Consider the following 27,582-nt stretch of genomic DNA (forward strand, 5'->3'; position numbering starts at 1 on the left):
GGCTGTCTATTAGCTATTCAGAGGTCCGAAGGCCAGGAAGTCCCTCCTGGAGTTGACCTCGATCTTACTTGCTGCCCCCTAGGCTCCTTCCTGTGGGCTTTGACCCCTATGGACCCCTATGGACAGGGAGCCCCTGGGGTCCACCTTAGCCCCACTGAAGCAGGGAAAGTCGGGCCCTCCTTTTACCTCCACTTCCCTCCCAGGTTACCAGCCTATGCATGGCTATGGACCCCCAGGACCAGGCCCAGAACTGGGTGAGCGGGTGCTAGCCTGAGGTCCCTCCCTGCACTCCATCCTACCCCTTCCTTTTGCCAGCCCAGGAAGGGGAAAGCAATGCCCCTGCCCTTGTCCCTGACCCATGGTGTCCTCCCCACAGGCTTTGGTGGTGGCCTCCCCACAGGCTTTGGTGGTGGCCTCAAGCTGCAGAAAGCTGGTGAGCCCTCTCTCCACACCATCCACCAGCCCGCTCTCCTCTTTCCCATCTGCACTTTCTGACTACCCTGGGCTTCTGGGGTGGTGTGGACAGGTGTGATCCAGTCTCAGGTGAGGGGATAGTGGTGAGCAGTCAGTCAAGGCAGACTTCCAAGAAGCGGTACAGGAAGATGCACCCTGGGGCTAGTGGGCTGAGGGTGAGTGGACACAGCTCAAGGCCCCCGGAGGTCTCTACTGGGCTGTGAGCCATGCCATCCCTGCCTCTCCTCACTCTGGTCCCCTCTAATCTCTCTCCTGCAGGTTTTGGTTATAGAAGAGCAATTCTGGGACTCTTTCCTGATGCCCACCCACAGCCAGGTGCCTGGGGGGCTGGCGTGGGACAGAGCACCAGGCTGGAGGGGCAGGGGGCATTGTGGGAGGAGCGTCTCCCTGATGTCTGTCCTTCCCTTAGGGTTTCCCAGGGCCTATGGCTTTAGGAATGGTGAGCAGGGCCCAAGGTGGGGGCGGTGGGGGGAGACCCCCATGAAGGGGGCTGGGCAGGTGTAACTAGGATCTCTCACAGGGTACACAAATTACAGAGAGGAGGCCCCTGTGTACTCCCAAGTGGCAGTGGCAAGCCCTGAAGGAGATGGTGAGAAATGAGCTATCAGGAACCAGCTGGCACTCAGCAGGGTCAAGGGGGCCGGGCAGAGAGGGTGGGCACTACACGGTTTCATGGGGTGGGCTGAGGGTGTCGAGTACCCATGTCAGCCCTTCTCCTGCAGGTCAGGCCAGGGACCTTATGGGTTCACCTTGGCCTGCCAGTCAGCTCTGGGCAGGCGGCAGTGTGAAACCAGGATATGGATACGCAAGGCCCAGGAGCCAGCCAGGTGCCGCAAGGGGAAGCATGCATGGTGGTGGGGCCAGAGGGGAGCTGTGTGCTGGGTGCAGACAGGGAGGGCAGCAAGGGCTGCTCAGCTCCCATTCTCCTCCCTTCACCCCAGGGCCCTATGGGCAGTTGAGACCAGAGCTGGGTCCCAGGCCCTTGGGTGAGTGGTAGTCTCCCTGGACCTGGAGAGGGGGTTGGGGCACTGTGGGCTGGGCAGAAATCCATCAGTGACTCAGGCTTGTCTGCCCATGCTTAGGGGCCCCTGAGGTGAAGATAAGCAGCAGTGACCAGCCTGGAAAGAGCTACCAAGGTGAGGGGGGAAGCCCAGGGGCCCAGCACCTGTACCTGAAGGGTCCTCAGCTGTCACCCCTCCTGCTGCACAAGGGGGACCCCAATCTAGAGAGGGACACCAGCAAGTGACTGCTGAGTGACAGACAAGGGAGGAGGGAAGGGGCTCTCCCTCGGCCGTGCCTCTCCTCATTCCTCTGTCTCTCCCCAGGGCCCTGTCCTCCTGGGGGATGCTGAGCACCAAGGCCCCCTGTATCACAGCTGGAACACTGAGCCAGCAAGGCCTCTGGGCTTCTGGCGCTGCCTGGCCTGCCGTCTTCCAGCCGGAAGCATGAATAAAGGCAATGTCTTTCCCAGTCTGCCTCTGCGTGTCAACTGGGGTGCTGATTGGGGTGGGGTGGGCTCCCAGGCACCTACAGATGCTGGTGTGGTTATATGCCAGGAACCAGGCTCCTGACAGAAGAGACTCCATACCTGTCCTAGCAGGTAATGGAGCCATGGCCCAGGTAGGGGACCTGAACACAGAAAAGAACACCTCATTACTTGTATTTATTAAAGCTATTAAGCAAAATTCTCTTATTCCTTAAGCCTTTATAGATGGCGTTCCAGATGTCTTTATATGGGTTGCCAACTATGATATTAATCTCCTTTTTACTTTGAAAGATTAAAAAAAAAAAATCAATTGGGTTGAGAGTCCGAGATGGACAGGCAGAGCGTGCTGCACCCACCTGGATGAGCAGGACCAAGCCAGACTGAAGCAGGACTTGGTCCAAGTGTCCCTCAGTGGTGGCAGGACACCCCTACTTGCGCCACCGTGGCTGCCGCTCACCTCTGCAGCCAGAGCAGGGATTTGACCGTAGGCATTCCCATGAGATACGGTGTATTGACTACTAGGCCTGGCCCTGCATGCTTTTGTTTTCTACTTGAAAAGCAGACAGAAGAGGCAGGAATAGCTTTTACAATCAGAGCTGGGCCAGGCGGAAGCCAGGAGCCAGGAACTCCATCTGGGTCTCCACACAGGTGAGCCAGCATCTGCTGCCTCCTTGGGTATGTCTGAGCAGGGACTTCACTCCAGGGACTCTGCAATCAGATGCAGGCATCCATCCTGGACAGCAGCTTGGCCCACCACGCCACAATGTCTATCCTCGCCATCATTTGATTAATGCTCACTCAGTGTTCCCCAGTGTATCGGGAATGATTAGCAGACCTGACTGAACTCCCTTGGACATTTAAACAGAGATGATCAATGCAACCTACTTGGTTCTCCTGTTTCTCTAACGAGACAGAGGCATAAACCACAAACATCTTCCTAAGCATCTACGGGCTCTGCAGCTGAATAAAGCCGACTCAGCACCTCAGACTTCCCAACCGTGCTGGACTGGTAAAGCCACTGCCTGCTACCCATCATCCCATCTGGATCCTGGTTGTGTCCTAGTTGCTCCACTTCCCATCCAGCTCCCTGCTAATGGCCCTGGGGAAGTGGTAGAGAATGGCCCAGATGCTAGGGCCTCTGTACCCACGTGGGAGAACTGGAGGAGGCTCCTGGCTTTAGTCTGACTCAGCCACTGCAGCTAGCAGATCTCTGTCTCTCCCTCTCTCTAATGTTGACTTTCAAACAAATAAGTTTTAAAAATTAAAAATCTAAAATTTTCATTGGAAAGGCAGATCACATTATGGAGAAGGATAAACAGAAAGAAAAATCTTCCATCCACTGGTTCACTCCCCAAATGGCTGCAACAGTTGGAGCTGACCTGATCCAAAGCCAGGAACTTCCTCCGGGTCTCCCACGTGGGTGCAGGGTCCCAAGGCTTTGGGCTGTCCTCCACTGCTTTCCCAGGCCACAAACAGGGAGCTGGAAGAGAAGCGGGGCCTCTGGGACACAAAGGCATACCTATGGGATCCCAGCGCTTGCAAGGGGGAGGATTTAGCCATTAAACCAATGTGCTGGATCCAATAAGTAAAAATACTAAAAACAGCCAGTCACTAACCCCATGTCAGTCTCAGGGCTGCTGGGAGCTTCCTTTCTTCACCCCAGCATCACACTGCCGCTCAGACAAGGACATTCCAGCAGAGAGCAGCCTCAACACTGAGTAGTACTTCTGACCTTCGGTCCAGAGCCTCCAGAATCCAAGCTGACCACTTCCAGCACCACACCTTCTTGTAGACTGCTTTTAAAATATGCTTTCTAAAAGGTTTATTTATTATTTGAAATGCAAAACAAAAGAGATATAGGGATCTTCTACCAGCTGTTTCACACCTCAGATGGCTATGACAGCCAGGGCTAGGCGAAGTTGAAGCCAAAAGCCAGGACTCCAACCAGGTCTCCCACGTTGAGGACAGGGTCCCGAGCTCTTGGCCTTCCAAGTACATGAGCAACGAACTCAGTTGGAAGTGCAGTAACAGGGCTCAGACTGTCGCTTCGACACAAGATGACGTGGATTAGCCTACAGCACCACAGTTCATCTTTTTATAGCATGAGATACTTGGGTTCAGGTGTAGACACGCTCCACGGGAGATAGTTACCTTCAGGTGATTCTGCCAACATTCTTGGAATTCCGGCCAGATTTCACTCAGCCTACGTCTTCAAGGACTTTCCCCCCCTCACAGAATCCGTGATTGCTTCTCCGTAAGGACAGAACCTTGTCTAGCCCTGTTCCCCTTCACCCCAAGCATGCAGGAAACTGCATCCCAAGGTCTTCTACTGGAGAACAGAATAATGGCCTGCACCTGCTCACAGGGCCCACCGAGCAGAATGTACCAGCCAGCACAGGGTGGACATCTCTTAGCCTTAGGAAGGAAGTTCTGCAATCATTATTGCTCTTGTAAACTCTGTATTGCCGTTTCAGTACCTTGTCCTGTCTCTCCTCTTTTCCTTGAGCTACCAGATTTCGTGCACAATTGGTTCTTGGGAACCAAATGTTGCTTTTGAATTGTTATATCCTTTTAAAAATTATTTGTATTTGAAGGGTATATTTTACAGAAAGAGAAGGAGAGGCAGGCAGTCTTCCATCCACTGTTTCACTCATCCAATGGCTGTAACTGCTGGAATTGAGTTGGTTTGAAGCCAGGAACCAGGAGCTTCTTCCCAATCTCCTAACATGGCGGCAGGGATCCAAGGACTTGGGACATCCTCCACTGCTTTCCCGGGTCATTAACAGAGCTGGATGGGATGTCGAGCAGCAGGGACTCGAACCAGTGCCCATATGGCACCCATACCTGCGCCACAGGACAGAGGATTAGCCTACTATGCTACTCACCGGCCAACTAAATTGTTACATGCTTTTACCTTTGTAAGATGACTAGACGGAAATCTGCTTAGATGTTCATCCGCCCACTGGGGCCACAACGACTAAACAGTCAGACAGTCACAGTTTCCACATCTGCTGTGGAAAGGAGCCGGGAATGCCGCCCTTCAGGCCAGGCGAGGGCGCCCACTGCGCGTGTGCGGGGCTGCTGAGGGGCGGGGCGGGGCGACGGCTCCGAGGGCACTGATTGGCTGGGACCAGGCGAAGGCGGGAAGAAGCCCATGACATCCATGGCGGCTGAGGAGCCGCGGAGGGCAGCTTGTGGCTGCCGCCTGGAGAGGGAGCAGCAAGCAGGCGCACTGAGCTCTGATTGGCTGAGGCGCGGCAGTGAGCGTCTCCGATTGGCCAGGGCGCTGGAGCGTGGCCTCCGCGGAGGGAACTGGGCCGCGGGACGCGGTGCGCGCAAGGCCCTGGGGTGGCGGCGACGGCCAAGCTGGCTGTGCGACTGCCCCGCTCCCGCTCGCACCCGCGGCTCGGCCGCGCCCACTCGCGGCTGGGCCGGGCCCGCCCGTCGCTGCGGCTGACCCCGCCGCCCACACCGTCGCTGCCGCATCCACCGCTGCCCGGCCTTCCGCCCGGCCTGAGCGCCGCGTCGCCGCCGCCCTCGGCGCTCGCCCTGGCCGAGCTGCCGCCGCTACCTGCGCTCCCGCTGCGGCCCGAGCCGCTGGCGCCCTGGGGCCCCGGCGCCTACCTGACGCTGCCGGAGCTGCCGCCCGAGGCCTGCGCGCCCGCGCCGCCCGCCGCCGCGCTCGCCCTGCAGGGCCTGCCGCGCCTGCCCGCGCCCGCCCCGCCGCCTGCCCACCTGCCGCTGCCGCCGCTGCCCGAGGCCGCCCTCGCCGCCGCGCCGGGGCCCGTGGGCGCGCGCGGCCGCCCGCCCCTGGTGGGCGAGTTGCCCCCGCAGCCGCTGCCGCCGCTGCCCGCCAGACCCTCGCCCTTCAACTTGCTGGCTCCGCCCGCGCCCCGCGACCCCTGGCCGCTGCCCGCCTTCCCCCCGCCCCTGCCGCCGCCGCCCTTCTTCCTGTCGCCGCCCTGCTGATGGCGCGACCCTCGACAGGAGAGGCAGCGGGCCGGTGAGTGGACGGCCCGGCCTGCACGGGGGCCTGTGCCCCTCGCCACCTGCTCCGCAGGAGGACTCACGAGGCCTGGACGAGAGCCCAGCTGTGGAAGGGAGACGGGTGTCGGTCTGGAAGGAAAGAGCAAGCTTGCAAATAAATTCGATCTGTGGTCCGGGCTCGCTTGGTTTTCTGCTGCCTTCGCCGGTGTGGGGACCGGTGCGGGTCAGGGCCGGGGGCAAAGGGGGAGGGACGTAGCACGTGTGGAAGTGTGAATTAAAGGGAAATAAAAGCCTAATGGCTAAAGTCCTCGCTTTCCACGCGCCGGTTCTAATTTTTTCGGGCCCGCTTCCCATCCAGCTCCCTGTTTGGGACCCTTCACCTGTCTGGGAGACCCAGAAGAAGCTCCAGGCTCCTGGCTCCGGATGGACTCAGCTCTGGCCGTTATGGCCCCCTGGGGGGTGAATTAGCGGACGGAAGGTCTTACTCTTTGTCTCTCTGTACTTCTGCCTTTCCAACAAAAATAAAGAAATCTTAAAAAAAAAAAAAAAAAGCCAAATGAGAGGCTAGGGTGTCCAAAATACCCCACCCCCTTTCCCCATAAATCGTGAATGCCGCAGGGGCAGGGAGAGAATGCGAGGTGGAGATTGCCCAAGATAAAGCCCCCGGGGAAGGTCCACAACTGGCAGGGCTGGGCAAGGCTGAGCCAGGAGCCCACAGCACAGGCCAGGTCTCCCTCCTGGGTGGCAGGGACCAAGACACCTGAGCTATCACTGGAAGGGGTGTTCTAAGGTCGCTGTTCTAATCCCGGGAGCCCCACTTTCCATCCAGCCTGTGGCCTGGGAAAGTAGTCACGGACAGCCTGAAGCCTTGGAACCCTGCACCTGTGTAGGGGCCCTGATAGAAGCTCCTGGCTTCAGACAGCTCAGCTCAGGCCATTGTGGCTGCTTGAGGAGTGAATCAGCGGACGGAAGATCTTCCTCTCTGTATATCTGCCTTTCCAATAAAAATAAATAAATAAAACTGGAATGGGAGCTGAAGCCAGGTTCTGAGCCAGGTACCCACAGGGGTGTCTGCTGTGACTGGGCCCCACACCACCTCTACCTTCCTCCTATCAGACTGTCCAGGGGCCTAGCGGCAAGTCATCCCCAGCTGAGTCCCTATTCAGTCCTGAGTGAAACTCCTGCTGTCTCCCCTGGCCCTGCCCCCACCCCTGCCTGGCCAGTTTCTGGTTCAATAAAGTTCTCTTTGTTCTCTGGGTGGCCTGGGCTCAGGTGACATCCGCTCTCGCACAGGCTCTTCTGCAGCAGCTCAGGAGTGGGCCTGGCAGCCAACCTTGACCTGGGAGGCCCCCAGTACAAGGGCTATGGGACTATAGTAACAACCCCAAGCATAAGTCTCTTGCTTCACAGATCTGGGGTCCTTAAGCCCAGACGTAAGGTGTGCCCCACCCCCACCTCACCTTCCTTGGCTGGTCCGCATTACCACTGGACCTCCATATCTCCCCGTCTCCCATTGGACACAGGACTTGCCCTAATTCCAGGATGATTGTATTTGAGATCTCCAGTTGCATCTGCCAAGAGGCTCGTGGAGTCAGACTGCATTCCTGGGCTCCGGAGCTTGGTCTCGGGGACCATTATCCCATCCCTACAGACAGTTTCCTCAAAGCCCAGCAGGTGGTTCCAGCTCCCAGGACTGTGTCCCCTCAGAGACCATGACCTTTGGCACCAGGACCTGGATAAAGCAACCACTGGCAAAGCCAGAAATAGAGGGTGGTCATTCCTGTTGTGGGGACGATGACCAAGGTCCTACCCATCTGTACATGGTGTCCACTCTGCACTAAGGAGCAAGGAAGACTATGGATGTGTGAGGAGACTGACCGTGGGACCCACCCTCAAAGCTTGGCCATAGAACTGTTGCTGGCTGTTGGCTGAGCAATGGGGCAGATAATAAATAAAGTTATTTGCTAGCTAAGCAACAGTCCTGGACACAATCCTCTTGTCCCAGGCCACACGTACGGCCACGTGCACAATGGCCCTGACTGCCCTGAGCTTGACAGGCAGTCCTCTCGAGGCCTGGGGACTCGCTGGTACCTGCTCACATTGGGGTTTCAGCCTGGGGTGGGTGGTGCAAGAGGGGCTCGGCCCAGGTGGGCAGCTGACCCCATCATGAGTCCTGGTTAACTTAAAGCAGCCAGCTTTACATTAGGGGTCTGGCTTTGCAGTAGGCAGGACCTCTTTCTGTGGGTTCAGGTAGTCAGATTCCCCCCTCACACACCGTGATCCTTTATCTGTAAAGCGCCACCCTGAGCCAGCTTCTAGACATGGACCTCTGTGTGTAACCTGCCCCTTGGGCTTGGGGAGTCCAAGGCACTGGATGCTGCCTCCTCTGTGGTGCTGCCCTGCCTGTCCATGTCCCTGAGGTTCTCCCAAGGAACCAGCATCCATCCAGTGCAGTCGTTCCACAAAGGGAGTGTTGTTAAAGGGGAAGACCTCAGCAGCTCCCCCTTCACCGCCTCCCAGGGTACCTGGTAGGGAAGACGCCCACCTCCCACTGCTTCCCTCTCTCTCAACTGAGGGGTGGGCGGTGCAAGGGATTCCAGCCAATCTGAAGTGCCATTGAGATGTTAACCACGCAGAGGGGTGCCACCTCCATATCAATGATGTTACATTTGAAGCCCCAGCCTTAACTCTTCAATCCCCAGGATCTGACTGCATCCAGGATCTGACTGCATCCGCCCTGCCCCTCCTGCAGCACTGCTTGGCACCCTGGAGGGGTTGGGAAGTGCACAAACCACCCAGAATGACTGCCATAGGTTTGTGGGTCTAGCTGCTGTGGGTCCCTAACATGGCCTGGGCCCAGAGGAGAGCTAAAGGCCGAGCACACCCACCCACTCCTGCATCCACCCATGAGTGGTTCCTCCAGCCTCCCTCGTCCCGAAGCCTTGAGATGGGCTGTTTTGTCTAGTCCTAGAGGCCAAGAGTGTGTGTGTTTGTGGGGTGGGGGAGTGTTCATGTCCACTTCCTCCAAGTGACAAACTCTGTGCACAGTGGCCTGTCCCACCTGCTTGAGTTGGACATATTGGACCAGAGCAGGATTAGGGTCTGCAAATTTGGATCCTCCACAAATTGTGTGTGTCACACACGTGTATATACACACACAATGAAAATGCTCAGGGTCTGGAGTTGCCTGGGTTGCTGGGGGTCAGCCTGAGACAAGACCCAATTTAGGATTTGCCAGGACACAGGATGCAACAGTTAACCTAGGAGCGTGCCGACCAGCTGGGCTGAGTGGAACCCCCAAGGCTGTGTGAGACGGGTTTTTTCAGGGCTTGCAGAGGGTGGTGGGGTGGGGGGCCCTTTCCGAGACCCAGGCTGGCTGCCCAACACCTGCCCAAACCTGTGTAGCCAGATTCCTAGCAGCCCCCAAAGGCAGTGAGGGGGGAGCCTCTATTTGCCCTTCTTTTTAGCCATACCCACCCTTCAAGCCCTGGCCCCACCCCTAGCCTCCCAGCCTTCACCAGCCTTCACCCTGGCCAGCCTCTGCCCACTGCTCTCCATCCTCCCTGCTGCCACCGATCCTGCCCCATACACGGGGAGCCCCAGCTGGTTGGAGGCACTGGGGTGGGAGAGGAAGCGCCCTCTTGATCCTCCCTTGCAGACCTGCGGAATACAGGGTGGGAGACCCAAACCCCAAACGCTTTCTGGGGTCTCACATTCCTTGGCGAATCTGGTGAACGCCAGAACCTTCCAAAGACCACTAAAACCTACGCCCAGCGCCCATGTTCCCACCCTTGGGCTCTGACCCGGAACAACCACTAAAGTTAGAGCCCTTGGTGAAGGCTATTGCTCCCCTGTGTTAGTCCCTCCCTGCCCCTCCTGTAGCACTGCTTGGCACCCTGGAGGGGTTGGGAAGTGCACAAACCATCCAGAATGACTGCCATAGGTTTGTGGGTCTAGCTGCTGTGGGTCCCAGACATTCCTGGTTCACTCCCCAAATTCCTACAACAGCCAGTGGCTAGGAACTCCTCCCGGGTCTCCCACGTGGGTGCAGGGTCGTCTGTACAGAGACCACCATCCACTGCCTTGTCTGGAGCATCAGCAGGTTAAGGCACCACCTGCAGTGCTAGCAACTTGGTTAACTCCACTTCCGGTCCAGCTCCCTGCACAAGTCCTTGGGACCCTACACTCACATGGGAGACCAAGAAGAAGCTCCTGGCTCCCATCTGGATCATCTCAGCTCTGGCCATTACAGCCAAATGGAGAGTGAGCCAGTGGATAAAAGACTTCTCCCTCTATCTCTACTTATCTGTGTAAATCTGACGTTCAAATAAAAATAATAGGTAATTTTTTGGGGGGGGAGCCTGGTGACATAGCGGCTAAAAGTCCTCGCCTTGAATGTGCCGGGATCCCATATGGGCGCTGGTTCTAATCCTGGCAGTTCCACTTCCCATCCAGCTCCCTGCTTGTGGCCTGGAAAAGCAGTCCAGGACAGCCCAAGGCTTTTGGATCCTGCACCCATGTGGGAGATCTGGAAAGAAGTTCCTGGCTCCTGGCTCCGGATCGCCACAGCACCGGCCATTGTGGTCACTTGGGGAGTAAGTCATCTTCCTCTCTAACTCTCCTCCTCTCTGTATATCTCACTTTGTAATCATAAATAAATAAATCTTTAAAAAATATATATAATTTTTAAAGTGAAGAACCAGGGATTCAAATAAGCTCTTTAATTGTGGGACATTGGCATCTAAAACTACCACAAAGTTTGCCCCACCCAAACGGGTTTTTGCCAAGAAAGTCAGAGACTTGACCACTAGGATCAGGAATTGAGCTTTGATCTGACATGTATGACTTCCAGACTGCCCTTGGAAAGAGATCTTTTTTTTGTGAAGCAGAAGGCAGGGTTTGGGGACACTAGGTCTCACGCCGCCCCCCTTGGCCACTTCCTCTAGAGTCCAGCCACCCCGTTATGCACGGGTGAAGGGAGCTGGGCCCCGAGCTGCACCCCTGCCCTGGGTTCCTGCCTTTTCCCCTTCCTTGGCCCCCTTCACACTACAGGTCTGGGTGTGTCCCTCCCCCACCTCCACAATGGGTTGTTTCTCTGGGGGCCTCTGGAAATCTTCAACAGCTCAGCTCAGCCCCCCAGTTTCTGCAGTACAGGTAGCGAGGGCACACCTTAGCTGCAGGGACTGGCAGGAGGGAGGTTTTCTAGGTCGTTGCCAAGGCAATGCCACCTGAGCTGGCTGCCAGGCACCTGTTGCCAGGGGAACTCTGCCAGCGGGGCTCTCTGGGGAGTTGCTGTGAGGGCCCCAATGGCTGAGACTGGAGACAGATCAGATTCCGGAGTCCTGGGTGTGCGGGTGGTGAGGGGGGTAGGGGAGAGCGATACTGGGGAGCTGGAGCTTGTTTGCATCATGAAAGACAGTGGGGCCCGGGGGTGGGAGGCCAGGGAGGAGGTAGGCCCAAGGGGGCATGACTGGGGACCCTGTGATACTTCTTGTATCCCAGCCCATTGTCTTTAGCGGGACCTGGATTCCTTATTTGGCAGTTCCTCCTAGGTCTTCCCAGATCCTTTGTCCCTGTTTCCTACAGGCTGGGGAGTTCTTCCCCTCCCTGACCCTCAGGTCCCCTCATTCCACTCCCTGCCCACGCACTCCAGCCCCCTCCTCTCAGTCGCTCAGGTTTCCCCACTGGCAGCCTCCACAACCTAGCTCCGCTCCTCCCCTGCCTGGGCCTTAAAAGCCCTGCCTGCTGCAGGAGGTGGCACAATCCCCGCTGGAACCCAGAGAGGGAGCAAGAACGGGCCAGCAGCAAGAGGACGCAGCTCCCCTCCCAGCCTGGATGTAGCCGCAGTACACCTGACTGACACGAGCCCCTGCGAGGACACAAAGCCAGGCTGCTGTGCAGGACGGTGAGACGGAAGCCCGGCCAGGGTCAGAGGCACCTTCCCAGGAGGCTGCAAATGACAGAACAGTCCTAGGTCTTCCTGCTCTCTGCACCAAGCAGGCCACCGGGGCTCAGAACGTGTGGCTGAGGGCACAGATGGCTTCGGCAGGCCTGGAGCTCCTGGGGATGACCCTGGCCGTGCTGGGATGGCTGGGAACCCTGGTGTCCTGCGCCCTGCCACTGTGGAAGGTGACCGCCTTCATCGGCAACAGCATCGTGGTGGCCCAGGTGGTGTGGGAGGGGCTGTGGATGTCCTGCGTGGTGCAGAGCACGGGCCAGATGCAGTGCAAGGTGTACGACTCGTTGCTGGCGCTGCCCCAGGACCTGCAGGCTGCCCGCGCCCTCTGTGTCGTTGCCCTGCTGCTGGCCCTGCTTGGCCTGCTGGTGGCTATCACAGGCGCACAGTGCACCACCTGCGTGGAGGATGAGGGTGCCAAGGCCCGCATCGTGCTCACAGCGGGAGTGATCCTTCTCCTGGCCGGCACCCTGGTGCTCATCCCGGTCTGCTGGACAGCCCACGCCATCATCCAGGACTTCTACAACCCGCTGGTGGCCGAAGCCCTCAAGCGGGAGCTCGGGGCCTCCCTCTACGTGGGCTGGGCAGCGGCTGCCCTGCTTATGCTGGGCGGGGGGCTCCTTTGCTGCACCTGCCCCCCAGCCCAGTTGGAGCCACCCCGTGGGCCTCGGCTGGGCTACTCCATTCCCTCCCGCTCGGGGGCTTCGGGGTTGGACAAAAGGGACTATGTGTGAGGTGGAGGCGTGGGCTGCAGGCCACCTGCTCCTTCGGCCAGCCTCCAGATCCAGACTGCCTTCCACCATCAGGAGCCTCACCCTCCTGCCTACTCAGAAGCTCAAAAGTGGACACTGCCTCTTGTTGGCTTTCTTCAGGGGCAACTCTCGTGCTCTTGTTGGGTGCCCCAACCTAGCACTGCCTCTTCCAAATAATTGTTTCCTCTGCTGGCTAGGACACAGGATACCCCTCTCCTGCCCAGGAACCTGAGCCTCCTGGATCCCATGCTTTCCCTACCCAGCCACCACCTACTTAAAGGCCTAGACCACACCTTCTGGGAGGGGTCAGCCCCCCTCCTCCACAACAAGTGCACATGGCCGTGGAGGGCCAAGGTACTGGGAGGCCACAGGTGGCAGCCCAAGCACTTTGGGCCCTGTCACCCATCTGGGAGTCCTGGGTGTTGTTTCAAGTGCCTGGGTTCAGCCTGACCCAACTCTGATTATTGTGGGAATTTGGGGGATGGGTCAGATGATTGCAAGCTCTCGATCCCTTGGTCACACTGCCTTTCAAATAAATAACTCTTAAAATCATAGCTGGATTTCCTGATTGTTGCACCCCAGGTGGGCAGGAACAGTTGGTGGCTTTGCCTGAATGGGGACTTGGGCCATGGCATCCGAGCCAGGGTGCACAGGACAAAATGTGGTGTGTGATGTGTGTGCCCCTCCCTGACCTAGCCACTCAGCAACAGGGCACATGAAGCACATGACCTTTATTCAGCCAGAGATGTGTACACGGACTGCATCGGCAGTGAGTGGGGGTGGGCAGTCTCTACAGCACTTGGGGGCACCTGTGAGGAGGGATGGGGGGCGGTCAGAGACCAGACAGAAAAGTCCAGCTCGTTCTTCCAGGGCTGAGAGGTGAGGCCTCTGCACGTTGCACAAACCTGCCAGGCTGGGGAGGGACTGTGACCGTCCCTGCCAGTCCAGGAGCTCGTGGGACAGGCCACTCTGTCACAAAGCACATCAGCAGTGGCCTTCACTTCCACAGTAGCAGGGTGGCTTGCAAGGCAGGAAAAAAATGCAGAGGTGAGAAAGAAACACAGGTAGAGCCCAGATGGGAGCCTGAGCCATCTCCTTGGGGTGCCCCCCAAAAGAGCAAAACATACAGAAGATCCAATCCCAGAATGAGACACCAGCTGCAGCTCTCAGGGCTCTGGCCCCCCACCCCTCAGACATAATTCTTGGTGGGGTATTCGGAAGGGCCCCGGGGCGTGGTGTTGGGCACAGATGCTGAGTAATGGGCCATGTAATGGCTGGAGCTCCGGGACCCACCAGAGGGACAGGTGCAGCAAAGGAGCCCCCCGCCCAGCATGAACAGGGCAGCCGCTGCCCAGCCCACGTAGAGGGAAGGCCCCAGCTCTCGTTTTTGGGCTTCGGCCACCAGCGGGTTGTAGAAGTCCTGGATGATGGCGTGGGCTGTCCAGCAGACCGGGATTAAGATCAGAACCCCAGAAAGAATGAAGACGATCCCAGACGTGAGCACCAGGCGGGCCTTGGAATCCTTGTCCTCCACGCAGGTGGTGCACTTGGCCCCAGCGAGGTAGACCAGCAGGCCAAGCAGGGCCAGCAGCAGGGCAACGACACAGAGGGCACGGGCAGCCTGCAGGTCCTGGGGCAGCGCCAGCAACGAGTCGTACACCTTGCACTGCATCTGGCCCGTGCTCTGCACCACGCAGGACATCCACAGCCCCTCCCACACCACCTGGGCCACCACGATGCTGTTGCCGATGAAGGCGGTCACCTTCCACAGTGGCAGGGCGCAGGATACCAGGGCATTCACCCAGCCCAGCAGCGTCAAGACGATCCCCAGGATCTGCAGGGCAGCGGAAGCCATGGCGCGGGTGACAGTGTGGCACTGCATGGGCAGAGAAGCAGAGGGATGTTCAAGAGGCAGTGGCAGTGGGTACCACCCGGGACGCCAACGGCCTGCAGAACAGGTCAGCATGGGGCTGAACAGGTCAGCATGGGGCTGAAGGGCGGGCAACATCAGTCCCAGCAGGTGTACTATATAACCAGCCTGTAGCCCTGCAGTAGTTCAGCCAAGTAGTTCGGCTCCACTCAGCAGGTGCTGCAGCCAGGCCTGGCCCGGCCCTGGCGCGGCAGGTCCCTGGAGGAGCGCTCCCTTCTCCAAGGCTAGCCCTCCGCTTCTAGGGGTCGTAGGGCATGCCATACAGGTAGGGCCCCAAATGCCAGGCCAGGGTCCTCCCAGGAGGTTACTGCTGCACCACCCTGGCCTGTGAGCCTACTAAGAAGGCAGTTAGTACTTTCAGGGGTGCAGCCCAGGCTCCCTATTATTTAAAATTTTTCTGGTTCACAGCGCACCTGATCCTCCAACATCCCCACCCCTCCACTCGCCAGTGCCGCGGACCGTCGAGGGAGGGTGCAAGCCAAATCTTCATTCACTTTCCCAGGGGCTAAGCTCACGACTTCGGGGGATGGGGACCGGGTTTCCTCCTCTGAGTGAGCGCATACCCTAGCCCCCTTCTCTTTCCACCCTCGGCAGGCTTAGTCCCACCCGACGGCTGGGCCGCCCACCTAGGGAACCAGGCCGCGCACCTGTGGAGGGCCTTAATGGCGGCGCGGCCAGCAGGGTCGGATCCAGCAGGTGAGGGGGAAGGGCGCCCCGCCCTAGAAAGGCGAGGCAGGTGGGGGAGGGGTGTCCGGAGTTTCGGTGCCTTTGTCTCTAAGGAGGGGGAGGGGCGCTTAACCTCCTCGGGAGCCGCCGCGGGACCCCGATGCCGCGGCTTTAGGCGCAGTACCCCCGGCCCCGGGACTCGGTCGGCCCCGGTGGCCGCCGCCGGACGCACAGCCCAGATCCTGCGCAGGAACCCCGACCCGCGCCGCCCCCACCCTTGCGCGCAGCCTCAGGCTTCTCTTAAGCTCACCTGCAACTGGAACCGGCGAAATTCCTAGGCCGAGTGTGGGGATGCGGGCGCAGGCGGGGGTCTTAAAGAGGTGTGACGTCACGGGACCACCTCTCCTGGGGAGGGGCAAGAGACCCTGACCCCGACTGCAGCGAGTACTGGAATTCCAGCCCGGACAGAGGGGGGCGCTCGGTGGGCTGGTGGCTGCGCCCGCCGGGGTGCGCGTGGTCGCGGACTCAGGCAGGCTGCCGTGGGGATGCGCAGCCGAGGGGAGGGCGCGGTGTGCTAAGACAAACGGGGATGGGGTCTCGGCCCCAGCGTTTCCTCGCGCTGGGACTCGGGAGCGCCCCTCGCCCTCCGAGGTTCCTGTTCCCACTCTGCAGAATGGAGACAGCACGTGTCTAACGCACCAACCAAGAACTGCGTGTATTTATTTTCTTTTTAAAGATGTATTTATTTTTATTGGAAAGTCAAATCTACAGAGAGAAAGAAAGATGTTCCGTCCGCTGGCTCACTCCCCAAGCGGCCACAACGGCCAGAGCCGAGCAAATCTGAAGCCAGGCGTCTCCTATGGGTCTCCCACGTGCGTGCAGGGTCCCAAGGCTTTGGGCCGTCCTCCACTACCTTCCCAGGGAGCTGGATGGGAAGTAGAGCGGCCGGCGCCCACTTGGGATCCTCGCAAGGCGAGGACTTTAGCCACTAGGCTACCGCGCCAGGGCCCCCCCCAGTGGGGTTTTATGTTGTTATTGTTATGTTTCCGGAGTCCAGACAGCAGCGGCGCACCTGCTTCGGGTCTTCCCTGCCTGTCAACCCCGATCCACAGCCCTCGGACTCGAACACGCGGAGCTGTGGGCAGAGCCTGCGTTGCCTTGCCAAGTCTGGGAGCGGCGGGCCGGCGGGGCGGAGCGTCCCGGGGCACACCGGGGCGGGCGGAGCGCGGACCCGCCCCGGAAGGCGGGGGCGGGCGGGCCCTGGGTCCCCGCCGGCGGCCGGCGGGCGCAGTCGGCGGCTGCCGCGGGACGCGCACCATGGCTAGGCGCTCGTGGCGCTCCTGGCGCTCCTGGCTGCAGCTCCTCGTGCTCGGGCTCGGGCTGGCGCTCCTACGTGCCGCATCCGGGGAGAGGGCGCCAGGTACGCGGGGATCAGCGGCAGCAGAAGGACTGCCCCGGGGACTGGGCGGAAGTGGGGGGACCTGACGGATACTGGGGTCTGGGGCCCGGTGGTCTTCAGGAGGCGCAGCCCCTGCTTCGGGAGACCCTATCCCTCTCTCAAGTTCATCCTCGTGTATATTCGGGCTGGGTTTCTCCGCCTGTGCAGTTGTTGGGGGGGGCGGTGTCTGTCCCCAAAGTCCGGACTACAAGTGGAGAGAGAAAGTGAGTTTGAAGGCGAAGTGTGATGTGGTAAGAGAACGCGCCCTGACTGGTCAACTCGGGGACTGTCCAGCAGGTCACCGAAGAGTTAGGGGAGTATGTCGGGAGACATGGGGGCCTGTGCCCTCTATACCATGTGGGGTGCCCCCTTCCATCCGGTGACTTAAGTGCCCAGCTATGCGGGGGGGAGGGGCCGGGGTCGGGCCCGGTGCCCAGGAGTGAGTCACCCGCTCGCAGCCAGGCGGGGGGTTATGAGGACCTAATGCCTCCCCTCCAGCGCTCCTGGGCGGCCGGGGTGGGGGAGCCTAATCCCCGGTCAGGCCGTGCGGTCACCTGTGAGGAATGTGGGGGGAGGGCGCCGGTGACTCACGTTACTGACTGACCCTGACCTCAGCCCCCAGAATAGCCGCGCCCCACCCCCAGTTCTGACCCACCGCCCCCTCCCCAGGCACCGCCCCCTGCTCTCACGGCAGCGCTTGGAGCACGGACCTGGACAAGTGCATGGACTGCGCGTCGTGCCCGGCGCGACCGCACAGTGACTTCTGCCTGGGCTGTGAGTGCGGGACGGGGCGAAAGGACCTCTCGAGTGGGAGTGGGATCTGACGGGAGTGGGGAGAGGCCGACCTCTGACTTGGGTCCTGCCTGCAGGCGCAGCGGCACCTCCCTCCACCTGGCGGCTGCTCTGGCCCATCCTGGGGGGCGTCCTGAGCCTGGTTCTCGTGCTGGGGCTGGTTTCTGCCTTCCTGGTCTGGAGAAGGTGCCGCAGGAAAGAGAAGTTTACTAGTAAGTAAGCCCCTGTCCCGGACCCTGGGTTGGCATCTGCTTGCCGCCCCCCTGCTCAGCACGCGACCCTCTTCTTCTCTTGCAGCCCCCATAGAGGAGACCGGTGGAGAGGGCTGTCCCGCCGTGGTGGCTCTGATCCAGTGACCGAGGGCCGTCTGCTGCCAGCAGGGCCACACCCATTCATTCATTCGTTCCTTCTCGAACCATCCCCTGCCACTCACACAGGCTCCTCCAGCTCTGGGAGTGGGGCACCGGCGAGGCGCGTGGATCACTTCAGCCTGCCAGGGTTCAGAGCTTTCCCAGGGGTCCGAGGGTCCGTCTCTGGCTCCAGGACCCGCACAGAATCAGCTGACACTGACTAGGAAACTGCAGTATTTGCACGAGGGTTCCCCCCCACCACGCCCACTGATTCCTGGGGGCCAGACTGACCCTCCCCCCAAGTACTGAGATTCTGCACCAGGGTCCCAGTTTGGTGGTGGGGAACCCACTCTTAACACTAGGGGGCTGGCCCTCTAGGGGGGCTGTCCCTAAAACACAGACCTCCCCAACCCGCAAAGGGGGAGGAAATATTTATTTTGGGGAGAAGGCTTGCGGGGGAGGGAGGATTTATTAATAAAAGAATCTTAACTTTAAATGGCTTGGAGAGTGCCCGGTCGCAGCCTGCCGCCCCGAGCTGCAGGAGGGAGTGAGGGAGTGAGTCAGCGCCGCGGGGGCGGAGGCGGGGCCCTGACTCACGCATTCTCAATGCCGGGGCCTGCGGCACGAAGGTTTTCCAGGGAAGACCTTGAGAGAAAGCCCCGCCTCCAGGCCCGGCCGGCCCAGCCTCCCCAGAGGCCCAGGTTCCAGATGAAAGCCAGTTTGTTCAACAGTCTTTATTATCCAGGTCTTGGGGAACCACCGCCTCCCTCCCCGCGCTCCCGGCCCTCCCATCCCAGGGCACCCTGGGGCTCAGCATCTTCAGTCCTCGGGTCAGCAGGTGGATGCCTGGGCACCTGGTCCTTTGGTGCTGGTGGCTGCTGGTCCCTGGGATCCACACGCTCAGGGCTCTCTCCCGTCCCCAGTGGGAGCGGCAGGGGAGGAGGGCGCAGGAGGGTCCCCCAGCCTCAGCAGCCGCAGAGCCTCAGGGATGAGGTTCCCAGGGTAGCGCCAGAGAAGCACTTCAGAGCTGGGGCTCCTGGAATGAGAGAAGACAATGAGGGCCTGGTGCTGGCTCAGGCTGCTGGCCTTGCCGGGCCAAGCTCCCAGGAGCACTGTGCAGGGAGCCACAGGACGCAGACCGCTGCAGGCTGGGCCTGGCGTGGCCTGAGGACCCACCTGACAGGAGGCAAGGCGGGGGGCAGAGCCACAGGGGGGCTGCAGTAGGGGTGGTCGTTGTGCAGGCTGAGTCGGGAGAAGTGGGTGGCCATGTTCTCCTCCGACAGGAAGTGCTTGCGCAAAGGTTCCCTGGGGAGACAGGGAGACAAGCAGGCCCTGCCGGAGCGCGCCCGGGTGCTGCTCCTTGCTGACGGAGAGGGGGCCCGGGGCACCCACCCTCTGGGCCCCTTCCTGAGGAGCTGCGCCTGCAGCGCTGGCCAGGCTCCCGCCCCCCCCACCTCGGTCCGGTCATGACTGTCCAGCCGCCGTCATAGGCCGGGTCATCCGGCAGTCTGCCTCGGAGGTGCCCCTCTCCACGACGTCCGCATACCAGCCCTGGCAGGGGCCCACCCGAGCGCCACCACAGCTCACCTGGCATCCAGGCCGCGACCGGTCCCCAAGGTGGCCCGGGGGTCGCGCAGGGCCCGACCTCGGGGGCCTCGCTCCAGGGGCGGCTGCAGGATCATGAGGGTGCGGGGGCTTGCGGGCAGAGGGGTGGGATCCGGCGGCGAGGGGCGGGCCTCTGGGGGCGTGGCCCAGGCAAGGGGTGTGGCTCTAGGAGCGCGCCGCGCAGGAGCTTCTGCGCAGGCGTGTAAGGCGAGGCACCGCGCGGCCGGAGGGCGGCTCTAGTCGCCGGGCTGGGGGAGGGGCCCGGCGTAGGTGGGCTCCTGCGGGCGCCACTGCTCAGCGTCGGGGGTCTTCGCGGAGTTCTCCGTTCCGGGGGTGCGCGGTGACCGCGTTCCTGCCGGCCCGACCCGGGGGACTGAGGCGGTGCGGCAGCGCGGAGGGGAGCAGCTCGCGGGCACGTCCGGAATCGGGCGGCTGCGTCACGCGCAGCACTCTGGGACTTGTAGTTTCCGACATGGAGCGCTCCGTGCCGCTCGCCGTGCCTTTGGGTCAGGTGAGGCGGACGTGGTTGCGCGGTGCCTTCTGGGGTTTTGTAGTCCGTGTCCAGGCCGGCGTGGGATCGTGCCGTGGGCCGTTGGCGTGGCTGTGTGTGGGACTCGGATTTTCACGGAGAGGGTGGGACTGGCAGAGGAACCCAGGAGAACCTCATTGGGCCTACCTGTCAGCTCAGACCTGTGTCCACTTCTTGGGATAATATCTGCTGTTTAAGCGTTTCCCTGTGGCAGCTCTGGTTTTCGTGACACGGCCTCCTGTGAGCGCCTTGTGGCAGGAAGGGCTGGTGCTTGTCCTGGTATCCATTCCTCACCCCTTCATGGAGTCGCCCCGGGATGGCCTGGGAAGTGACCTTAAAGAAGACTGAAGGTCCAGAGTTGTGGCCTCGCTGGCTAAGCTTGCGCATCCCTGTTGGGCTCCTCCACTCCGATCCAGCGCGCTGCTAACCACCTGAGGGCAGCAGAGGAAGGCCCAGGTGCTTGGGCCCATGTACTGGCGTGGGAGAGACCCAGGGGAGGTCCAGGTTCCTGGCCGTGGCCTGGCCCAGCCCTGAAAAGTGACCAGGGCTGCAAGATGAGTCTCTCCTCCCCTCTCTATAATTCTGCCAAATAAAAATAAGTCTAAAAGGGGGGGGGGGGCAGTGGCTGAGCCTTGCGGGCCGGGGACCGGTCTCGCCGTAGATGGAGGTGTTCCAGGCCCTGCAGCGGCTGCACATGACCATCTTCTCCCAGAGCATCTCCCCGTGTGGGAAGTTCCTGGCTGCCGGCAACAATTACGGGCAGATAGCTGTCTTCAGGTACCCCGGGCCTTCTCCTCAACACTCCCACCCCGAGCAACCCCCAGGCACTGACTCCTGAGCCCCCTCCCTGCCCCCTCCTAGCCTGTCTGCTGCTCTGAGCTCAGAAGCCAAGGAGGAAAGTAAGAAGCCCGTGGTGACCTTCCAAGGTGGGTCTGCCCGCAGGGCCCGGCTGAGGGGACCCTGGTGGCAGGAGGCATGGGGGTGGGGTAGTGGGTTGGGCTCACTCAGGTTCTTCATTGCCCTGCATGTAGCGCATGATGGGCCTGTCTACAGTATGGTCTCCACTGACCGTCAGCTGCTCAGCGCCGGAGACGGGGAGGTGAAGGCCTGGCTTTGGGCCGAGATCCTCAAGAAGGTGAGGGGTTGGGGACTTGGGGAGGGGCCGGAGTGCACTGCCCCCGAGGTGGCCTGAGGGTCACCCAGTGTCTCTGCTCACCCTGAAAGGGCTGCAAGGAGCTGTGGCGGCGTCAGCCCCCATACAGGTGAGTCAGGGGCCCAGGGGTGGAGGGGGACGGCGCTGACTGGGAGCAAGGCCCGCTCCCTAATGCTGACACTCCGGCCTTGCTCCCCCAGGACTAGCTTGGAAGTGCCTGAGATCAACGCCCTGCTGCTGGTCCCCAAGGTCTGTGACTGTTCTCCCGGGCCCCTGCCCTGCCCCGCTCCTTGCCCCATGGGTGGTCACACACATCCCTTTCCTCCACAGGAGAACTCCCTCATCCTGGCTGGGGGAGACTGCCAGCTGCACACCATGGACCTTGAGACTGGGACCTTCACAGTGAGCACAGGCCTGGGCTCAGGGTTGGGGCTGGGGCCACCTGAGGTCTCTTCCTGACCCGAGCCCTCTCCGACAGCGGGCCCTGCGGGGCCACACAGACTACATCCACTGTCTGGCGCTGCGGGAGCGGAGCCCCGAGGTGCTGTCAGGCAGCGAGGACGGGTCTGTGCGGCTTTGGGGTAAGGTGGGAGCTGCAGACGGGTGTGAGCAGGCCCGGGAGGTGAAGGTGGGAGCTGCAGACGGGTGTGAGCAGGCCCGGGAGGTGAGCACATGGCTTGCGGCCCTTTCCCCGCAGACCTCCGCACAGCCAAGGAGGTGCAGACGGTCGAGGTGTACAAGCACGAGGTGAGAGCTCTGGCACACCCCTTCCCTCTGCCCTACTCCCCGCACCCCTGCACCCACTGCAGACAGTCCCTGGTCACCCCTTCCCTCTGCCCTACTCCCCGCACCCCCGCACCCACTGCACACAGTCCCTGGTCCCCCCTTCCCTCGCAGGAGTGTGCGAGGCCCCATAATGGGCGTTGGATCGGATGCCTCGCAACGGACTCAGACTGGATGGTGAGCGGGGCAAATGCAGGGCAGGGCAGCCGTTCGAGGCCGTGCCAGTGAACACTGTGGCTCACAGCATTTGGGGTTCCACTCTTCTGCTCAGGTCTGTGGAGGAGGCCCAGCCCTTACCCTCTGGCACCTCCGGTCCTCCACGCCCACCACCATCTTTCCCATACGGGCGCCCCAGAAGCATGTCGCCTTCTACCAGGACCTGGTGAGGCCCCTGCATCTCCCTGCTGCCACCCTCACCAGCCCCTCCTCTCCCATCCTGAGCCGTCTCCCTGTGCCCCTAGATTCTGTCCGCCGGCCAGGGCCGTTGTGTGAACCAGTGGCAGCTCAGCGGGGAGCTCAAGGCCCAGGTGCCCGGCTCTTCCCCGGGACTGCTCAGCCTCAGCCTGAACCAGCAGCCGGCAGCCCCTGAGTGCAAGGTGGGTCCTCCAGCGTGCTGGGCTGGGCCCAGAGGAGGCCCAGGCATGCTCAGGTGACTCACGCCCCTCTCCCACCAGGTTCTGACGGCGGCTGGCAACAGTTGCCGGGTGGATGTCTTCACCAACCTGGGCTACCGCGCCTTCTCCCTGTCCTTCTGACCGCCAGAGGCATCTGCATGCCGCTCCCAGGGGCTAAGAGTTTGTTGGTTTTTTTTTTTTGTTTTTTTACAATAAAGTTTCAGATTTTTTTTCACAAGAATGTAAGCTAGGTCTGTGTTGTGATTTATATATTACTCTGTCGGATTTTGATACATAAATATGCAGTCCCGCGCAAAGGCATGCCAGGGCAGGGACCTCCTGCTTAAAGGTCGGCCTGCACAGACGCGAAAAGCAGCCGGCCCCACCGCACGCGCTCCGCCACCCACCCAGTGCCCAAAGGCCAGGAGCCCCTCCCAGCCGGGGGCGAGGAGGGCACCGACGCTCCTGGGAAGCCACCTGGGCTCTCGGGCCGTCAAGTCCTGCGGAAGAGGTTGCCCAGGAAGCCGTCCCGCAGCGAGAAGCGCGGTGCGGCCCGGCGCGGAGACTGCGCCTGCGCGGCCGCATTCAGCTCCTTCTGGCGCTGCGAGCGCAGCTGCTGCCCAATCACTACCTGCATGTCGTCCTGCGTGGGCGCAGGGGGCGGGTCAGCGCGCGGGCCCCGCCCCGCCAGGCTCCGCCCCGCCGGCCAGGCCCCGCCCTCACCTGCCACGCCTCCAGCTCCTGCGTGAGCGCCACCTTCTGGCGGATGGTGCGCAGCAACTCCCGGGACAGGGAGTCCCGCTCGAGCGAGACGCGGCTCAGCTCCAGGGACAGCTCCAGGGTCCTGGGGGTGGGAGGGCGCCGGAGGTCAGCGGCCTCGGGGTGGGAGCACGCACGGAGCGGGCCATTTCTGGACGGGAAGGTTGAGGCTCACTTGTTCACGGCCTCCTCGCGATCCGAGAGGGCGCTGCGCAGGGCCTCACCGGGGTCGTCCTGTGCCCGCAACTCCTTCTGCCGCTGCAGCTCCTCTCGCAGGGACTGCAGCTCTCCCTGCTGCAGGGTGAGCTGCGGGGCAGAAGAAGGGGGCCGCGAAGCAGGTGAGCCCTGTGCCTGCCAGCCCCGGGTCCTCCACAGCAGGGGACTCAAGAGACGTGGTATACATCACCACCCGCAGCACCCCTGGCCAGGTCGTGGGGAGGGGTATGTGTGGGGAGCTTATGTTGGGAGAGATAGAAAGTGGAACTGGAGAGGCATCTAGGAGGGCTTCCCGGAAGAGGTTGGCATGCTGAAGGCTGACCGCAAGTTTGTAGAGGTGAAGGGCAATCCTGGATTTCGCTGTCAGAAGAATGACAGCCCGAGGGTCTCTGCTTCCAGCTCCACCCACTTGCCCACCTCATCCTGCAGCCGGGCCACCTCCGCCTCTTTCTCCTCCAGTGTCTCGGCTGGGCTGCAGGCTGCTCGCTTCTTGGGAGGCTCCAGGCTCCCCTCCTGGGTTGGGGGCTGTGGGCTGGATGCCTCTGGGGTCTCCGGGCACTCGTTGGTCTGTGCACCAAAGAAGTGGATGGTCGTATGGTGGGCAAGGGGGGCAAAGAGGGGGCCTCAGGCTGTGCCCCTCCCGTGCACCCCAAGCTCACCCGGGGGTCTCCGTTCTCCTTGGCGTGCGGGGCCTGGGCCTGGTAGCCCTCGAGGCTATGGGCTAATTCCAACTGCAGCGAGGCGCCCGACACGTTGGCATCCTGCAGGCGCGATTCTTCCTCCAGCTCGGAGACGTGCCGCTGCAGCCTGCGCAAGGCACTCAGCGCCTCACCGGCCTCGGAGCGCGCACGCTCCAGCTGCAGGGGGGCGTGCGCACAGGCGTCTGCAGGGGACCATCCTGTGCAGGTTGCTGGCCATGCACTTCCCCTTAACCCACATCAATTTCCTCGCCCATAAAGCAGGGTGCGGCTGGGCGTCACCGCTCCCAGACCCACCCCCTCAGGTCATCGAGCGAGGCAGGGCCCAGCCCTGTCCCCTGCTGGCCTGCCTCTGACACCCGGCACCTGCTGATCCTGCCTCTGCCCTGGGAAGTGTGTGTAGATGCCATTAGCAACCCATCTCACAGATGGGGGACTGAGGCTGGGCTCCCCACAACAATAACGGACACCAGGAAAAGAGCCCAGGGTCTCACCTTCAGAAAAATCTCAAGAATCAAACCATGCCTCTTCTCTAATTCCCTTTTCTCCATGGGCACAGCCTCGATGTGGCCTAGGCCAGGTCACTTCTGGCCTGAGCTCCATCCCTGACCTCCCAGCTGACAGATGGGGCGTTCCCCTCCACACCTGCCCTAGGGCCAGTGCCCCTGCCTGGGTGGGCATGATGCAGTCCAGCCTCAGCTTCCCCAGACCTGCTCACCTCCAGGCTGTGCTCCTGCCTCTCTCTGCGCAGAAGTAGCAGCTCCTCGTGGGTGGTCTGCAGCCGGCCCTGGCCTTTTTCCACCTCCTCCCGCAGGCCCCGGATCTGGGCCTCAAGGTCCTGCCTGCGGCTCTGCAGCATCTGGTTCTGGGACGAGGCCACAGGGCTGCAGGTGTGGGCTCCTGGCCAGCCCAGGAGCACCCCAGCCCAGCCGTCCCAGCAGGAACTCACCTCCCCCTGCAGGCTCTCGAGCTGAGTCCTCAGCTCTGCCCCGGACAGCGCCTGCGACTGGCACTGCCCTCGAAGGCTGTCCAGTTCTCTCTGCAGCTCCTGCTCCGTCCGGGAGGCCTGGTGTCAGGGGTGGGAAGTGGCAGCACTAGGGTCCTCAACTGGTCACCAGCCTTTATGGCAAGTTCAGTGTAGCCAGCCCTCTATGGTCCTTCTCCCCTGCCCCAGCACCGGACCCCAGCTCTCTTGTCCCACCTGGGCCAGCTGCTGGCTGAGCCGGAGGTTCTGCTCACTGAGTTCGCTCAGAGCGCGTGCCCGCTCACGCCCGCTGTCCTGCTGCTCTGAGCGCTGCTCTCCCAGCTGGGCCCTCAAGGCCTCCACGTCCCCCTCCAGCTCCATGGCTCTGGCCTCCCACTCGGCTCCCCGGGCGGCCAGACCCCGGCGGAGCTCATGATTCTCCTGCTGGAGCCGCTGTGGGAGCAGACGAGGGTCAGCTATGCAGAGAGGAAGAGGGGCTGGAGCAGATGGACCAAGGGCGGGGAGTGGCAAGACAGACATGCAAACCACAGAGATGGGGCGGGGGTGAGGCCCAGACAGAGGCAGCAGAAGAAAGGTTTGGAGCCAGTAGTGAGGGGGTGACCCCGCATGGGGTCGGGAGCAGGGGCCCTTGCCCAGGCCCACTCACCTCCGGCTGCCGCCTGCACTTCTGGACCCGGGGTCGCAGACGCCGTTTTTGGCGTCTGAGTCTGGTAGAATTGATGCCCCGGCCCATGGCCTCCCACAGCAGCTGTGACCCAGACTACACTGGACCCTCTCTCCCTGCTCCTCCCAGACAGCTCTCTCTAATTAACCCAGGCAGCCCCACCCCGGCCCAATGCCTCTGCTGCCCTCCCCAAAACCTGTCTGACCAGCGGAAGCGACGCGCTTGGCACACCCAGATGCCCAGCTTGGGGAGGCTCAGGCTGGGTCTAGGGGGTACAGGGATGTCCTCTGGCTCCACTCTCCAGGCCCTCAAGGCAAGGAGGGCCTGGGTGCAGGCGGGTGTGACCTCAGCTGTCCCGGTCACCAGCAGGCACGCCTGTGAAAGCGTTTCATCTGCCCACTCTCAGCCTGCAGGTGGGGAAGCCACAGATGGACTAAGGGGCTTGCTCACGGCCACACAGCCCAGGACACTGGGCACCCAGGGAAGAGCGTGTAACCTGAACTACACCACACCACAGGGCCCACACCACAGTGCCCGAGCTTGACTCTCAATTCCTATTTGGATTCTAATTTCCCATCGGTGTAGGCCCTGGAAGGCCGCAGGCCGTGACTGGAGCATCAGTGGGAGCTGAGGCCTGAGCTCCTGACCACTGCAGGCAGCTGGGGAGCGAGCCAGAGAGGGGAGCTCAGAAATCCCAGGATATGATCCAGAGTGAGGATCGGGGTGCAGGAGGGGGCTCCAGGGAGGAAGCCATGTCGGAATTGATCCCTGCAGGGCAAGAAGAAGCAACCAGAAGGAGGGAGCCAGCAGGTACGAGGACCCTGTCAGAACAGGCTTGGGTGGGCTGGGGCAGCAAGCAGCTTCCCCTTGATTCTGAGGGGGCACCAGGGCTGTGGGGAGTGAGGGTGGACATGACGTGGTGGGCAGCATCGGGAAGCCATGGTGCCCCTGACAGGGCTCTCCAGGAGACAAGAGCAGGAACAGCATGGGGGACACAGATCTGGAGGCTGCTCAGGTGTGAGTTCTCCACTTTAGTACAACCCATGGGGTGTGCCGGCATAAGGGAGACCGTGTTCCCTGGGTGTGGGAAAGCAGGCAGTGAGGCTGCAGAGCAGAACCTGCCCAGCAGGTAGCCTGGGAGAGAAGCTTCCAGGCAGCGGCTCCCAGAGGCAGCAGGGGCAGTGACACAGAAGCAGGGGGATGTGTTGGGGTCCAGATGGGGAGCCCCATAGCCATGGGGGCTGACACAGCAGAGTAAGGATGAACCTACATCCATGCTGTGCAGGAAGCCCTTAGCCCAGGCCCGACTCGGGTTAAGCTACCCTATACCAGTGCCCTCCCTTGCCCGGCCTTCTCCGCTCACTTCCTCCCGCTCCGCGTGCTGTGTGCTCAGCGTCTCCAGCTGCCGCCGCAGCTCCTCATTTCGTTCCAGGAGCATCTTTCCCAGCTCGGCGGCCAGCAGCAAGTCCTTCTCCTTCTGCTGCAGCTGCAGGGCCAGGTCCCCTGGCTCCTGGGTCACCGGGCCACCTCCCAGGAACGAGTCCCTCCGCTCCAGCACAAAGGGGAAGAAGCCCTCATCCCCACTGGGGGAGGCGCCCCCCGACAGCAGTCCTGAAGGGAAGCTCGGCCCATCTGGGGAGCTCATGGCCCCTGCAGCATCTGTGGAGACAGGTGTCCACAGGCTTTCCCCCTGCAGGACTGGCCAACACCTAGCCCACCCAGGCCCATGGCCAGGTCTTCCCTGG

The 27,582-nt window shown here is 61.4% G+C and overlaps 6 protein-coding genes across 9 annotated transcripts; 3 read left to right on the plus strand and 3 right to left on the minus strand.

Annotated features, from left to right (window-relative positions):
- Positions 1-11,947: 11,947 nt before the first annotated feature.
- LOC121167897 (claudin-9) lies at positions 11,948-12,669 on the plus strand. Its single transcript, XM_040997600.1, has one exon. The coding sequence runs from the start codon at positions 11,984-11,986 to the stop codon at positions 12,635-12,637; it is 654 nt and encodes a 217-aa protein (XP_040853534.1). The 5' UTR covers positions 11,948-11,983; the 3' UTR covers positions 12,638-12,669.
- Positions 12,670-13,844: 1,175 nt separating this feature from the next.
- Positions 13,845-14,510, minus strand: LOC121167920 (claudin-6). Its single transcript, XM_040997643.1, has one exon. It carries the CDS (start codon positions 14,508-14,510, stop codon positions 13,845-13,847), a length of 666 nt encoding a protein of 221 aa, XP_040853577.1.
- Positions 14,511-16,568: 2,058 nt separating this feature from the next.
- LOC121167886 (tumor necrosis factor receptor superfamily member 12A-like) lies at positions 16,569-18,003 on the plus strand. The gene is made up of 4 exons (XM_040997589.1): positions 16,569-16,671; positions 17,359-17,463; positions 17,559-17,693; positions 17,779-18,003. The coding sequence occupies exons 1-4, from the start codon at positions 16,569-16,571 to the stop codon at positions 17,835-17,837; spliced, it is 402 nt and encodes a 133-aa protein (XP_040853523.1). The 3' UTR covers positions 17,838-18,003.
- A 553-nt stretch (positions 18,004-18,556) lies between these two features.
- Positions 18,557-19,681, minus strand: LOC121167904 (host cell factor C1 regulator 1-like). Of its 2 annotated transcripts, none has more exons than XM_040997615.1 (3): positions 19,419-19,681; positions 19,008-19,136; positions 18,557-18,867 (listed from the first exon to the last, which is right to left on the minus strand). In XM_040997615.1, exons 1-3 carry the CDS (start codon positions 19,511-19,513, stop codon positions 18,732-18,734), a joined length of 360 nt encoding a protein of 119 aa, XP_040853549.1. In that variant the 5' UTR covers positions 19,514-19,681; the 3' UTR covers positions 18,557-18,731. The 2 variants fall into 2 exon arrangements, with proteins under 2 accessions (XP_040853549.1, XP_040853548.1); XM_040997614.1 differs by having other exon boundaries at positions 19,008-19,163.
- A 6-nt stretch (positions 19,682-19,687) lies between these two features.
- Positions 19,688-22,747, plus strand: LOC121167903 (THO complex subunit 6 homolog). Of its 3 annotated transcripts, none has more exons than XM_040997611.1 (13): positions 19,695-19,947; positions 20,627-20,742; positions 20,827-20,891; positions 20,997-21,100; positions 21,190-21,227; positions 21,319-21,367; positions 21,449-21,520; positions 21,597-21,699; positions 21,816-21,865; positions 22,016-22,078; positions 22,173-22,283; positions 22,363-22,497; positions 22,576-22,747. In XM_040997611.1, exons 1-13 carry the CDS (start codon positions 19,909-19,911, stop codon positions 22,654-22,656), a joined length of 1,026 nt encoding a protein of 341 aa, XP_040853545.1. In that variant the 5' UTR covers positions 19,695-19,908; the 3' UTR covers positions 22,657-22,747. The 3 variants fall into 3 exon arrangements, with proteins under 3 accessions (XP_040853547.1, XP_040853545.1, XP_040853546.1); XM_040997612.1 differs by having other exon boundaries at positions 20,678-20,742; XM_040997613.1 differs by lacking the exon at positions 22,363-22,497 and having other exon boundaries at positions 19,688-19,947.
- A 9-nt stretch (positions 22,748-22,756) lies between these two features.
- Positions 22,757-27,482, minus strand: LOC121167902 (BICD family-like cargo adapter 2). The gene is made up of 9 exons (XM_040997610.1): positions 27,201-27,482; positions 25,390-25,605; positions 25,138-25,254; positions 24,907-25,053; positions 24,150-24,347; positions 23,908-24,057; positions 23,450-23,580; positions 23,239-23,359; positions 22,757-23,158 (listed from the first exon to the last, which is right to left on the minus strand). Exons 1-9 carry the CDS (start codon positions 27,480-27,482, stop codon positions 23,009-23,011), a joined length of 1,512 nt encoding a protein of 503 aa, XP_040853544.1. The 3' UTR covers positions 22,757-23,008.
- Between the last annotated feature and the right edge of the window lie 100 nt (positions 27,483-27,582).

Source organism: Ochotona curzoniae, unplaced genomic scaffold (genome assembly GCF_017591425.1).
Source record: "Ochotona curzoniae isolate NIBS_2020 unplaced genomic scaffold, NIBS_Ocur_1.0 patch433, whole genome shotgun sequence".
In the NCBI taxonomy this organism is placed as follows: Eukaryota; Metazoa; Chordata; class Mammalia; order Lagomorpha; family Ochotonidae; genus Ochotona; species Ochotona curzoniae.

Excerpts from the sequence above, each read along its gene's own strand:
- LOC121167897 (XM_040997600.1), top strand. The coding sequence starts at position 11,984 with ATGGCTTCGGCAGGCCTGGAGCTCCTGGGGATGACCCTGGCCGTGCTG.
- LOC121167920 (XM_040997643.1), bottom strand. The coding sequence starts at position 14,510 with ATGGCTTCCGCTGCCCTGCAGATCCTGGGGATCGTCTTGACGCTGCTG.
- LOC121167886 (XM_040997589.1), top strand. The coding sequence starts at position 16,569 with ATGGCTAGGCGCTCGTGGCGCTCCTGGCGCTCCTGGCTGCAGCTCCTC. Across the intron at positions 16,672-17,358 it reads ATCCGGGGAGAGGGCGCCAG|GCACCGCCCCCTGCTCTCAC; the intron begins GTACGCGGGGAT and ends CCCCCTCCCCAG. Across the intron at positions 17,464-17,558 it reads CAGTGACTTCTGCCTGGGCT|GCGCAGCGGCACCTCCCTCC; the intron begins GTGAGTGCGGGA and ends TCCTGCCTGCAG.
- LOC121167904 (XM_040997614.1), bottom strand. The coding sequence starts at position 19,513 with ATGATCCTGCAGCCGCCCCTGGAGCGAGGCCCCCGAGGTCGGGCCCTG. Across the intron at positions 19,164-19,418 it reads GGTCGCGGCCTGGATGCCAG|GGCCTGCTTGTCTCCCTGTC; the intron begins GTGAGCTGTGGT and ends GCGCTCCGGCAG. Across the intron at positions 18,868-19,007 it reads CCCGCCTTGCCTCCTGTCAG|GAGCCCCAGCTCTGAAGTGC; the intron begins GTGGGTCCTCAG and ends CTCTCATTCCAG.
- LOC121167903 (XM_040997611.1), top strand. The coding sequence starts at position 19,909 with ATGGAGCGCTCCGTGCCGCTCGCCGTGCCTTTGGGTCAG. Across the intron at positions 19,948-20,626 it reads TCGCCGTGCCTTTGGGTCAG|ATGGAGGTGTTCCAGGCCCT; the intron begins GTGAGGCGGACG and ends GTCTCGCCGTAG. Across the intron at positions 21,368-21,448 it reads CCCTGCTGCTGGTCCCCAAG|GAGAACTCCCTCATCCTGGC; the intron begins GTCTGTGACTGT and ends TTTCCTCCACAG.
- LOC121167902 (XM_040997610.1), bottom strand. The coding sequence starts at position 27,482 with ATGAGCTCCCCAGATGGGCCGAGCTTCCCTTCAGGACTGCTGTCGGGG. Across the intron at positions 25,054-25,137 it reads TCGAGAGCCTGCAGGGGGAG|AACCAGATGCTGCAGAGCCG; the intron begins GTGAGTTCCTGC and ends GCCTCGTCCCAG. Across the intron at positions 23,159-23,238 it reads AGGAGCTGGAGGCGTGGCAG|GACGACATGCAGGTAGTGAT; the intron begins GTGAGGGCGGGG and ends GCGCCCACGCAG.